At 43.6% G+C, this 14346-nt stretch overlaps 1 protein-coding gene across 1 annotated transcript in view; it reads right to left on the reverse strand.

Annotated features, from left to right (window-relative positions):
- GAP43 (growth associated protein 43) overlaps window positions 1–10549 on the reverse strand; it is a 60419-nt gene extending 49870 nt beyond the window's left edge. The window contains exon 1 of the mRNA XM_071560512.1: window positions 10441–10549. Coding sequence (XP_071416613.1) covers window positions 10441–10470 — 30 coding nt within the window. The 5' untranslated portion in view covers window positions 10471–10549. The remainder of the gene's footprint in view (window positions 1–10440) is intronic.
- Between the last annotated feature and the right edge of the window lie 3797 nt (window positions 10550–14346).

Consider the following 14346-nt stretch of genomic DNA (forward strand, 5'->3'; position numbering starts at 1 on the left):
GCCGGTTTCTCAATCTATTCCAGTCCATCACAATCCTTTTGGAGTCTTTCTTAAGTCTAGTCTGAATCACTCTGACAGACCATTAAAAGACCACTAGTTTTATATATCATGAACAGCATAAACAGATTATACCTATTTTCTTGCACTTTTCTGACTAGCATCTGGACCTCTCTTAGCCTTATTCTTTTCAGGTTAAACAACCCTAGTTATTTCAGTCTTTCCTCATGAATTACATTTCCCTTGACCTCAAGCAATTCTCACTGCCCTAGCCTGCACAATCTCTCACTGGACCACACTTTTTTGGAGTGCAGTACAAGACTAAGACGGTACTTTTCAGCTGTCTCACATGTTCATATCAAAGCTGAAGGCTTATTAGATGTGTCTTACAGCCTGTACCCTCTTTGCACAACCTGGTAAGATGGTGCTTCCCTTCCTGGCAATAAAATGACATTCTAGACTACCACTGAACTTGTGGTCCTCTAGAGACCTTGTCTCCCCTCCTGAAGGACAGCTAGCTGGCCTGTGGTATCCCATGGACAGCTGGCTGCAATTTGTTAATGGAGAGCACTTTACATTCACTCCGATGCTGTTCAAACCAGGCCTCTGGTTTAACAAGCTTGTCTTGAATTACAGCAATTTCCACCAGTGCATACCTGCTTTATGCCATCTGCAGATTTTACAGAACACTTCCACTAGACAGTCATCAAGGACAAAATTATAATATAAAGTAGGATGTATTTAATGAAAATGTGAAGCACTAACAGGCCACAGCTCAAGCTTGTGGCAACCTGCTCAATAGCATCTTCCGTTCTGACAGGAAATGAGTGAAAATTGCTCATTGAGTAGGAATACCTACACCAGTTCTGCACCCCTGCTGTAATGTTTTCCTTTGGAACATGTTTCTTTGCTTCATTATGATAAAAGCCTGTGAGATAATGTCAAAATCCTTACAAATGACAAGGTATGACAACTACTTCCTCTGTATCCACATGGCTTGTTATAGAAGAAAGCTAAATTAGTTTGACATGATCTATTCTTGACAGATCTGTGCTGGCTCCTAGTAATCTCCTTTATTTGATTATTTCCACCATTTTTTCCCCAGGAATGAAGTCAAACTGAGTAGTCTGCAATTGCTTATCTTCTGCTTGTTTTCAGCCTTCTGACACCTCATCCAGCCCTCATGAGTCTTCAAAGCATCCAAAGCTCATGGTTCAGAGATCGCTTCAATCAGCTTTATGAATAAGCTACAATGATTTGAAAGAACCATCTTTCATCAGTACGTCCTGACTTGTTTGCCCTTTTCATAGATCCTGATCTTCCTCCTTTGTGGCTCCTATCAACTGTTTTAGCCATTAACGTTCAGCTGATCATGTTACTGAAGACATACAAAATGGGCATACAATGCTTTGGCTTTATTGACAATGCATTATCATCTCCACGAGTAACATAAACATTAAGGTAGAGAGTCAGGGTGTTATTCTTTCACTCTCTTACTCTGGCTCAATTAATACTTCATTTGTCTGTGTATTAAGGTGATTATGGTTTATAAAATTAAGGACCATCTAGGTGTGCCAGCAAACAGCCTTTTCATGTGATGGGGACTTTACAGTTGTAATTATCTTAGGCCTTTAGGCATCTCCACAGTTGGAAATGAAGGGAGCTCTAAAATCCTTCAGCTTATGATAGACACCTCTCAGATGGTAATTAAATTTACATCAACCCTTCTTTCTCAGTTCAGAACAATGGTAAAATACTGTGATACATTTCAGACTCCTCTTGACAGCCACACCCTGATTGAAAAGTAATAAAATTCTACAAGATAAGACATTATCTCTGACATCTCTTCCTGAATTGTGGAATCATACAACTCAGAGGAAAAAAAAACAATGAACATAAGGAAGAATTAACTGAACTTTAAAGGAAGATTTGTTAAAAGTTCCTATGAGGCACTAGGGATCATTTTTCACTAATTTGTCAATTGTTTTGTTTTCTATAGAGTCTTGTACACTGGTAGCCTAATAGATAGTTCTTTTTGTTGCATATTAAATTTTACCATATAAGAGGGAGTTTCAGATACTGCTTCACATGTTAACTTTGCTAACTCTCCTCTGGAATTTATCTAACTTCTGTTTACTTCATGGAGATTTCAATTATTTTTGGGGGAGATCTTTTTTTCCTTGCTCCAGTTGTCATTTCCTTAGGATTTAATCTCTTCTAGATGATATTCTGACTGGAATTTAGGATACCAGGAAAAGACCATTTGCCTATGCTGTGTTTTAGGTGGGACTGGTTGCATCCATATCATGCTTTTGACAGCAATTTTAAGAGTCAACATTAAACATCAGTTTTCTGTTGTGGTTGTCAGTCCTCATAACTCTATGTAGGGCTTGAAATTCTTCTGGGTCTTCCACTGGAAATATAAACAGCAGGAATGGTTAAAACAACTGGTTTTTGTCTTTTATCAGGCAAAGTCTCCATTCTGACAGAATCATCTCAGACTGTGCAATTCAGGTTGTTGCAAGGTGCCAGTCTAATAACTTCAACATAACAAGCTAAGAATTAATATCTTGACCCTAAGAAAGGTGCCCTCAGTTCTAAGGAACACCCTCCCTGTTGAGGGTAAACTTTTGGTCCAGCTTCTAAAAAGCCCCTTTGCTGCCTCAGTTCCCCATGTCTCCACTACTGCCTCCCAGCTGCATTACGCTTCCCAGGCACACAAAAGCAGGTGATGCCCACCTTGCATTTGCTCAGCAGGTGATTTCCAGCAACAGATTTCACTCTTACTTGAAACTAAATGGCTGCAAATCTCACTGTCAGCAAATCAGCTGCTGACACTTGTTTCTTTATGTCTGCCCTTCCAAACCTAGAACTTTTTTTGTTAAATTATTTATAAATCCACCACTGAATGCCTTATTCCTAAAGCTGTGGACAAACAGAAGATGGAATGATACAAGAACAATGGTCAATACAAAACCCTTGTGGTTTACGTCCTGCTGGTTTCAATTTGAATTAATATAAATGATTGGCATCAGGTGCAAAAGAGCAAAGCATAGTACCATGCTGCCCAACCCACACACCCCTGAGTACTTAACATTGCAGATTTATAAGGTCATTGGATGCGATTAATAAAATAAATGGATTAGACTCCATTCAATAGTCTGATGAACTGGATGCCAATTGAAAATAGTTCTAGCAATTGTAAGAGTAATTGAAACTGTAAATTATTCTGAACATCACCAATTATTAGAAATCATCCCAATTCATTAAAAAAAAATAAGTTCCTGAGTGTGCAGTATCACCCCTAGGAAACCATGAGAAGAGTGCAATAAAACTGACTTGGGAGCTAGGTTCAGATCCAAACACATGCCCCTGCACCCCTAAATTTTAGGGGCATTCAAACCAAGTGCGTGGTTCTTTTGGAGCTTTTTAGCTTTACTAATTACCATCTCTTACAGAAAGGTTTATTTTCCAGAATGAGTGTTAAAATATTGGGAGATGTCCCAGCTTTCTATAAATGGAGATATACTGTGATTATGGCTGGAATTAATTCAAGAAACTTCAGATGTAAGATGAGTAATGAACAGGACTGACATTTATTGGTCATAATTTAAAATAATATAAGTACATCCTGATTTCCCTTTTGAGACATCAAGATCAACTGATCCTGGTGTGGGGAAGGCAGGCTCAGGACATCCTGTCATGGGCCAACAAGACAGCTGGAGCACAGCCTACCACTGAACAGTGCCATTAGTAACCAAAATACAAGCCCAGAAGAAGCACGAACCACCAAGAAAGCAGGAATGCTGATACTAATTTGTACTGCATGCATGGCTCCTATTGCAGCCATACCCTTCCCCAGCTGCCTGCTGTAGTTGGGCAACCTTTTACCTATGCTAACACCAAGGTGACTCGAGAAGATGCACCACTGTCTATGGGTGCTCATTTGTAGCAGCTAATACTTGCTACCCAAGTGGAAGAGAACTGGGGAATCTGCAAAACCAACTGGAAGCACAAGGAATGAGCCCAGCTTCCCTTTTGATACCAATGCCAGGATGGGTGAAGGGAGTAAGACCCTGGTTGTAGTGGCTGATGCTGCCAGCAGGAGTCTGCAAGAAGCACATTGTAATGGAGGGCTGGTACCCAGATGTAGGAGAGCAGGAGCTGCAGGAGGATTGCATGGTCAAGGGAGCAGGGGGAAGGCAAGGAGCAGAACAGATGGGGAGAGGAGACAGAATGAATAACAGTAGAGATAGCAGGGTCAGAGTAACTCCAAAAATACAAATTCCTTTTGTTATATTAAAACCAAATCACTATTTTCATTACACTAGTCCTCCACCTCTTACACATATTGTAGGCGGGATCATTTTGATGGCAGGAGAGGAGCTACCACATTGGTGAACAGCAGGGAGAGAACTAAGTTGTAGTCCTACACTCAGGCTCTGGTCCATAGTAATAAAGCCTGGGTCTGGAAAGAAAATCAATGGTTAGTGTTAAAGGAACTCAAGAGGCTAAGAAACATCCCAGTACTGCAGGAGTGATTGAGGATGGATAAAGCACTGCTTTGCCTGTCTAAAGCACCTCTCACCTGAGGGCTTCTGAATATTTTTTTTAATTTTTCTGCACATTAATTATTTAGTTTCCAAATTAAAGGAGCAACTTGCAGAGATGACCATTATAGTCAGAGAATCTATGCTTAGATCAAGTCAGAAAGCAGGTTAATAGCCCTGTTAGGAAAAGAAACCAGCCCTCCCTAAACCAATTCCTATATACTGGCTTGATGCTCACAACCATGAAAAACTATAGAGTTTCACACACACTCAGCAGGTGTCAGAAAGAGTCTTAGGGAAATATAAACACCTTCTCTACGTGATGCCATCAGAGCTCTGAGGTTACATGTCACCTCCTGGTGTGCTCAGGAGGATCTTGGAATTATAGATTAAATGAATGTGGATGGATTCCAGACTTTGATTTTGGACTTCAGATGTTAAAGGCATTTCATCTGGATACCTGCTCTGGTACTCGCACAGCTAAATATTCTGGTATTTCTACCAGCAAGGCATGTGTACCTTCTAACATGCCTTTCTGAATGACCAACCTCCTCTCATCACCCTGACATTCCTCTGTGTAGAGCAACTGGGCTCTGGTTGTTTCTTTACAGCTGAACACTTGGACTTCAAAACTTACATGCAGACAGGTATAGACTGTTGGCAAATCTATCCCTGAGACTTGTCAGACTCATAGAAAACAGAGGAATCACATAGTAACTTCCAAAAGGCATCAAGACAGAGAGCTTCCATCAAAGGATTTGTCATCCTCAGGTGTCTTTAGCCTGGCACTGTCTTCAGAGCTATTGTTCATTCTGAAATCCAGACAAAGCCCTCCCTTTGTAGGGAGGAGGCCCAAAGCAATGGAAGATACTCGAATCTTTTATGTACAGGAAGAGTGGACAACAGGAGACTTGTCCAGCAGCAAAGATGTGTGGGCTGAGCAAACAGCAGTCAGTGATGCACCACCAGCTGCAACCATGCAGAAGTCTCAGGTTATATGCACTTGGTGCTATTGCTTCATACTATCTCAGCCAAAAGTAAGAGCAATCTTCAAGGTATACGTGCTGTTTTACTTAATACCCCAAACCCTCAGCATATACATGCCTGCTTGGTAGAGGTTAGGCAGAACCTACTTATGCCCCATGTTCTCTGCCATGGGCAGCATGTGGAGCAGACAAAAGCCATTATGAGGAGCACATGCCTCACAGCATGAGGCCAGCCAACCCAAGCAGGTATACACATCCTTGATTTGCGTCATGCAAGACCATCAGCCTGCCTACATCCTGCCACAGGCAATCAGCCCAGTTCACCTTCCAGCTAGTGCAAGAAAGCCTTACAACTTGGCAGCTGCCAGCAGTGGGGAATTCCTGCTCTCTGGGAAATGGTGAGAGGGGAGTATAATGTCTGTGCTGGGTGGCTACTAGATCCTGGGATGGCATTACAGAATCCATGACAGCTGGCCTGAAATGAAAGTGGACTTGAGGTGAAAATTCTTTGTACTTTCTTCTTCTAGTAAGACAAAGTGACATGACTAGAGGAAGAATCCTTCTCACCACTCACCCACAAGTGATGCCCACACTCTTAGCATGGCACAGGCTAATGCTGAAGCTACAGCTCATTTTCTTATCCTGAGGCAAGAGCAGCTCCGAGATCATCCAGACAGCCTTAAGCATTGACCCAGGACAAGTCCTCAGACAATACATGTTGGTTCCTTGGTCTGCACATGTGTACCCAGCCTGGCACAGCCAGACAGAAGACTCAGTGCAGCCCTCTCGGAAGGGATGCTTCTGCTCACCAGTGGGTACTGCCTGACTGTTTTTTGCTGGGACTTTCTTCCAGGAGCAAGTGGCAATAGACAATTCAGATCAACAGACTGGTTTCTTTCCCCTAAGCATTACTGCTGCACTTCTCCCCCTGGAAAATCTGCCTTCAATTAGTTCCCTAGAAGGGGGCTTGTCTGTGCCATTAAAACAGTTACATTACACTATCTAGGAGAAATCAATGTCTCTAATAGTCAGCAAAGGCAGTGGAGGAGGACAGGGAGATGGGAGGGGTGTTTCTCTGGAGACACCCTTCTCGGTAAAAATCCCAGAAGTATTGCCCCAGGAAGAGAAATAGTAAGGACCTGGAGTAATTAAACTTCCATACAGCAATTGTTTACTGGAAGAAGTATAGAAACTGCTCAGTGTCTCTCAGAAAGGCAGAGGCAGTGACTAGTCTCTCCCCAGGTGCAGATGAAGTGCCTCTGCCCTGAAATCAGTGGTCTGTGGTGATTTACACCACGCTGGCAAGCGGAGGGAGGAGGGGCATGGGTGGACACCTTTGCTTTAAAATACTCCTTTTCCTCTCTCCATATTGCTGTTTAAAGGTAAGACCACACCTTGCAAGTTTTGAAGCATCTGTATTGTGTGGCATAATTAAGTTATCCTAAATGAGACCTGAGACATTTAATATCCTGAGGCAAGGAGACCTTAACTCTGCATGCATCTTCCTCTCTCTCTCTCTCTCTCTCCATTTCCTCCTTCTTGTACAACTCTGCAGTTCCTGGAATGACAAGACACCTCACCGGCTGGCTGTAATTGTTAGAACAGTTTGCTATGCTTTTGCCTTCTCCAATTGCATTAAACTGCATTTTTAGAGGTACAGCCCTGTTTATTCATGCTGCTCATGTGGAAGGGGAAAGAAATGCAGACTGCCTTTTTTCCCCTCTCCCTCATTTGATTTGATGGGTGTGGCAGGTTTAAACCTTTGCAGCCGCTGGCTCTCCAGCGCTGGGATGAGGAGGAGAGGACCAAATGGGAGGGAAGCCGTCGTATATGGCTGATGATGAATGAGACTCATCTCACCCACAAGTGGGAAACCTGCTTGCGGGTTATTGTTTAATCACTCATGCAATCCAATACTGAGCACATACCCCCATAACATCCATCTGTTCTAGTATGCCGTGCATGCAACACTTGCATTTCTAGCCACCTATCTCACTACACAGCTCTGCGTGCTACTGACTGCATCTCTTGCTAGCAGGAAAGATTAAGTTCAGTTTTTCAGGTATTGCTCTTGGTTATGCTACCTTTCAGCTGATTATTTTGTGGGCTCAGATTCAGAGCTGCAGTCAACTGTAGGCAGAAATGATAACGCTGATCTATCTACATCTCTCATGGGTGGGCACAGTTAGTCAGCCAGATACTTCACTCTTCATACTGGCATCACACCCACCAGAAAGAATATCTGCAAGGTATGAGTGTGTGAACATATTTGTCTCTGAGGGGTGGGAGGACAGACACACACAGAGGCACACCTAGACACAAATGTGAAGAGATTTTTTCCACGCTCAAATCTGTAATTTCAACATTTTGCTCTTTAGCTGCCAGAAAGACGGGACACCATGGGCTTCCCCTGGAAAATAATTTGAGGAGAGCTGTCTTTATTTTGGGAAGGAAACTCCTGTCTCTGCTGAAGAGCCCATTCCATCTTTTCCTCTTTGTGAAAGGTCTAGGTGGGGACAGAGGAAGAGCACAAATTGAAAACCGAGGTCTTTTTCTTCTCCAAATTAAAGCTTCTTCTAATGTATCATCAGCTTTCCTGGGTGAACTGCTATATTGCCAGTTTGGCAATTGTGGTGTATATTCAGGTACAGGAGCAGCAGCTGGGCTCTGAGCACAGGAATATCCACAGAATATGCACAGGCAAGCACATTCAGTTTGTATGGCTGCATAAGGATCCAGAAAGCATGTGCGAGTGCACGGTGTGCCTGTGTGTGTATGTGTAGTACAGATGCAAGCGGTCAGAGAGTGGAGATTGTGCTGCACATGCACGCGCAAAGGGGTGTGTACCATGCGGTGGATTAATGCACGGAGTGGGAAAAGAGGACTATGTGTGATCAAGATACCTGCATGCCATGCATTTCTAAATATGACAGAATACAAAATGACAGGGGCAAACCCATACAAAGATGAAGAACATTATCTATCTATCTATCTATCTATCTATCTATCTATCTATCTATCTGTCTATCTATCTATCTATCTATCTAATCTATCTAACCATCTGAATATAATTCAGTATCTTGAATGCCCAATCTGTGAGGGTCTGGGCAAAATTACCCCTCTTCCCCAACAGCTCTCTTCTGATGCCAAAGAATCCCAGAGCTACCGACTTTATTTTAAAATCTACTGTGTACCTCCACCCACTGCTCTGCCACTTTGCCTTCCTGTCTGCCTTCCTTCTCCTCCTCTGCTCTTTTCATCTCATATTTGCCAGCAGAACGTGCTCTGCTGGCTGCCTGTAACGTGTTCCCCCCAACCCCCACCCAAGCCTTCACCACCTCCCTCCAGATTTTAGTGAGCGTATCATTAATTGCAAAGCATTTGAAAAACCTGCATGAGGAAAAACACAGGATGATGCAGGGTCTCTTTCTATCCCAGTCACTTGCCCCTCCCCATTATTCTACAAATTTTTTCCTTCTCTATCTCCATTCAGAAATACAATTTAACCTGAATTTTCTTTCACCACTGCGCTGTTGTAGTTACTCACATTAGGTAGGCTATTGCTCCTGAATACTGGAGTGCTACATTGTAAAATATATAGTAATACAATCATATTTAAAGAAAGTAACCAATATGGTGCTGTGCCCAAGACTGAGTTGAGTTTTGTGCTCAGAGCAAGAACCAAAGCTCCTCATCACTACCTACAAATCTGTAATTCCTGGAAGTTTCAAAAATGCCTTTCAAAGATATCTAGGGCCAGTTCCTGCCTCAAAGTTCCAACTGCATAAATCCAGCATCCTCCTGAGGAAGTCCAAGAGGTTCAGCTAAAATAGACTCTCTAATCAGGAGCAGGGCTGGGCTTTCACACAAAATAAAAAGGGAAAGGGTGAGGGAAAAATGATCTAATTAGCTCTTTTTTCAATTTCATTATCATTTTGGATGTAAAAATTCTGACACTGAAAACTAGCCACCACCCAAACCTTCTCATCGTTCCAGTTCCCTTGTAGCAAAAGCCAGGCAGTACCAGTAAAGAAAAGGAACTGATTTCCAACAGGTTCACATTGCAAGCTTCTCTTATCCCACCCGAGTTCGGAGCTAACAGAGGCGTGGTCCTCTGTCTCTTTACCAGCTGGTGCACAGTTGTCTAACTGGTTGTACTATGAAGGGTATTGCAAAGAGGGTTGACTCTCCCACTCCTCAGGCTAATGCTTTTGTTATTAATTAATTGAATTTTTCACTACAGCATAGGTAGAAAAACAAACAAAAAAACCCCCACCAAACTCCTTCAGGTTAAATCTTGCTCAGATTGTTGTAACACAAAAAAATGAATGCACCTGTCCTCCGAGCCACCTCACAGAATAGGCACATAAAGCATCTCCCATTCATCAGAGCCAGGAGCAATAGAGAGCGTTCTGACCAGGGATCAAGGCTCGCTGGGCATCCGTTCTTTTTTGGCATAAGATGAAGAATTGCTTCCTTTATCTCCAAGGTAGAGCCAGATCTCATCACGTTTCCTGCCAGCCGCACCCCCACCCCCAATCCACACCCTCAGAACCACAGACAAAAAATCGTATGCAATATAACTACCCCCAATTAAAAAATAATAAGAAGAATAGAGGGGAGATTCTGGTAGCTCCCCAAATGTGGATGTAGGCCACCCCCCTTCCCCACATCACCAGCCCCGGAAAGGCAAAACAGTCACGTTGCAGGGTGTGAAAAGAACCTTCAGTCGCAAGATGCTAAAGAATTGCAAAAGAGACGTCTACTGAAAGCAGCTGAAATTTCCTCCCCCCTGCCCCAGCCCCTACCCCAGCCCCTCACAGACTCAGGCAGACACGCACCCCACGGACACCCAGCAGCCTGGGAGATTTCTTAACAGAAGGAAATATAAAAATCTTCAGCCCTACCTGTTTTGTTCTTCTCATACAGCACAGCATGATCGTATTGTCCCCTTCCTTCCTTCTTCTTCCTTCCTTCTCCTCTCTCCTTTTCCTAGTCTCTCTCTTATCTCTCCCCCCCACCCTCTCCACTCCCTCCCTCCCTCCCTCTCTCTCTCCCTCTCTCTCTCGCTCACACACACATACACACAGGAGCACACGCACACACACACACACCAGGGCAGTTAGCAGCAACTGTAAGGTCCACAGCTATTGCTCATCACACATGCACACGCTGCCTCTCCCTGCCTCCCTCCCTACCCTTCCCAGAATTGTTCACCAGCTCTCCCTGACTCGTCACCTCCCCACCCCACCCCCACCCCGGCAGCCACCCCCACCCCCCCAAGTCCCTTGCCAGCCTCATGAATAATTAAAATCTTCAATCTGGACCCAATTACCCAACGACTTTCCCACTGTACAGAGGCGACAGGGGAGAGGGGACACTGCGGGCTGCGGAGGGCTGGGGTGTGTCTGGCAGGCACCGGGCGAGGAGGGGGACCGGGCGGGCGGGGAGCCCCCAGCCCTACTCCCACCGGAGGAGCCGAAGCCCCCGGCCATCGCCAGGACTGGGATTCATGCCATAAGAAAGCGTGGGGTGGGGTGGGCACAGGCGGGAGAAGAGGGAATGGGGGTACTGCCATGGCAGGTGGTATGTGCCATGCACAGGTGACGTACTGTAGGTGGGAGCTGCGAGCTAAATGGGAATTGGAAAATACGTTAAAATGGCTGTTAAAAATCTCTGCCCCCAGCACACTCGCAGACATACATGCACGTGCAGCCTTCTTCACACATGCAGGCAAGAACCCTGACGGGGGACATGGGGATGTCCTGCAGCACCAGACGGGACAACTTTCCCCCTTGTTCCCTCAGTCCATCCCACCGACCTTCCACAGGCACAGAAAATGATACTCCTGCAATACCCTTTTTTTTTTTTAACTGAATAGCTTCCAAACCTATAGAAATCATCCCTTCCCTTTCTATATAGATCTCAATTAATTTCAGCGTCAAAGTAATTTCTGTGTCTATTGATCTCTGATTGCAAATTGCTGTAAACTATTACGGGGAAGATGTGCGTTCACACACACAGCCACCCCCCTGCACCTGTGGGAAGAGCAGTGTATGGGTTTGCAAGCACAGAAGATCATGGCGATGCATGAGCCTGGGCGAACATTAATGTGCACATGCACTCCCAAGCACACGTCCTGAAAGTTATAACACTGTGTTTTCTCAGAATATACATGAGCTGGATAGCTATATCTTTAATTGTGAAAAAGTATTCCAGACAACAGTTAAACCAAAGTATGACAATGTTGAGCATGTTAAAAATATAAAAAGACTGATGGATTTTAGGATTTCATGTACCAAAATTCAAATTTAGCTTATTTCACTTACCGAGTCTGGGAGGCACAGTCAGATGCTGTTCTCTGTTTTAGCACTAATGTCACTACATCAACTTCTCTGCCACACCGTGATGTTACTTCTAATTTCTTTTTAATGTAAAACTGCCTTCAAAAAGAAAAAAAAATGTCTTAGGTTATTACTAAGGTCTTGTCTCTTTCATTATATCTAAATACATTATTAACAAAAATACGCACACGTGCATGACTATACAAATAAATGCACACATTTATAGATATATTTTCTGGAATACCCCTCAGTACAGACTCCTACATAATCATATTCAGTTGCTATGATATCATTGCAGTTTCCAGTACACCATTTATTTTAAGAAAAGCAAACAGCATTTCAAAGAAAATCTGGCTAGGTATCTACATCTGTATGTAATTTAAGGGAAGTGCCTTTTAGGGTCAAGAAGGTATCAGTGTTAGTCTTGGGTTTACAGTCTAGAAAAGGAAAATAATGATATGGTAATGACATTCAGAGAAGATACTAAACTGGGAAGAGTTGCAAGCACCAGCTGACACAGAAGTAGACCAAAGGATTAAGTATTGAAAATCAGACTCAGCTTCAGAAAATGCATGCAGAGAAAGAAGGCAAACTGTGCAAAGATAAAAGAAGACAGGTAAGAAATGGAGTAGAAGAAAGGAAAGCAGTGGACATCAAATTTGAGGAAAGAATCTCTGTAATGTACCTCAGTGCTGGCAACAGCATGCCAAGGCACTGAGGAGCAATGCAGTGGCATTTTGAATTATGCCTTTGGGATCGAGGAGCCTCTACCCTGGCCTAAGGAGTTGCTGGGGGCTCATATCCATGATGTATATAGTGTGTCATGAACTTGTGGGAACTTGCTAACCCAAAGGGCTGCTTCCCATGCCCTTGGGAGATGTGACTCCCCATGCATCTGAGAGTTTAACCCTGACTGATCTCACTTTGGTGACAGCGAAGAGAAACAGGAACTCTCAAGGTTTGATTCAGATCATCCTAAAGCAGGAGTCTAAACTAGGTCAGACAAATCATGCTTCAGAAGTGTTTTCAAAGCTTATTTTCTTCCCACTGACAAGGCCTTTTTAGGGAACTTCCCTGTGGTAGGGAGCCCTGCTGAGGAAAGCCTTCCCAGCCCCCATCTTTCCCATACACCCACCCAGACAGGGAGCAGCTGGCAGCAAAAGAGCTGTGCTTGTGCAGTCAGTGAGGGCCGAGCTACTTTCCTGTGCTCACCCAGAACAGTTACTCACCACCTTAAGTCACTGCCAAAGGCAGAGCCACCTCTCTTCATGCCCAGCCCTTTGAGCACTGTACATTCTAGCTTATTGCAAACCACTTTTGGCACATAAACCTTTAACAGGTTCCCCAGACATACACATTTAGTGGTAAATGGCCAGTCCACTGTAGAGTCACACCTGAATTTCCTCTGAATTAATCTTCTTATGTAGAAGAGTCATAAGCTGAAACCCGAATTTTCAGGGTATGTGAGTTCCTATCACCCGTCTTTCAAATCAGGACCCTTTAAGTATATTTAAAAGTTAGACTTTAAATTCTTCAGCAAATTATATGGTTCTGAAAATCATATCCCAGCATCCCATGCCCTGCCATTTTGGCTGTTTTCACTTCAACCTGTAAGGTAAATTATCTTGTAACACAAAATGAAGAAAGGACAATCCCATAGCAATGAAAAGGCCAAAGAGAATGAGAGGAAATTAGAGGCACAAACTCCATCCAGGGAATTAATGAAAATCTGAAGTGAGAAATGAGAGATGAAGAACAGGTGGATCTCCATTTCTTTAAGTCACCAAGTCAAGATGGGATGCTTTCATCCAAATGACACTTCTGTCTCTCCACTGCACTGCCATCTCTACCTCATTCAGCACTCCTTCAGAGTTTCAGGATAACACTCCATCACGCAGTGTAGATATGCCCTCAAAGGCCACTTTGACCTTGGCTTTTGAATCTACACAACTGAAAGCAAGAGCATTTCCAAAGAATAGCATGAATGGGGGACTAACTAGTGAAGGGGGCTGGAAGGAAGGGGTGAATGACCACAGGTTTTAAAAGCTTCATCTGGGAGAATTAGTTGAGTGACAGCTGAGGAAGTGGAGAACTGTGATATTTTCAAAAGCTATATGTTTCATGAAGTGATATGTAGCCCACTATTTGGTGCATGCTGCATATTGCTTCACTGTGAAGGAGGGTGTTTCGTATAAAGTAATTATTGAGATGACTCCTATAATTCAAAGCCATGTCTTTGATTTAAAAGGGTCCAGATAATTTCAAAATAACAAGACGTATTAGTGGTTGTTACAACATAGGGTGGGTGAATTGAGTGACATAAACCAGTGTTTTTTAAGCCTTTTCAGTTCTGTTGCAAGGTTACCCCAGCAGCTCAAGGTCCTTACCGGCTGAAGGAAAAAGCTTCTTCAGCCCAGCTGCTATTTAGGTTCAATAGCAACAGCTCAGGTGCAGTTTTGGCTTGAAAAA

Source organism: Pithys albifrons, chromosome 1 (assembly GCF_047495875.1).
Source record: "Pithys albifrons albifrons isolate INPA30051 chromosome 1, PitAlb_v1, whole genome shotgun sequence".
NCBI lineage: Eukaryota > Metazoa > Chordata > Aves > Passeriformes > Thamnophilidae > Pithys > Pithys albifrons.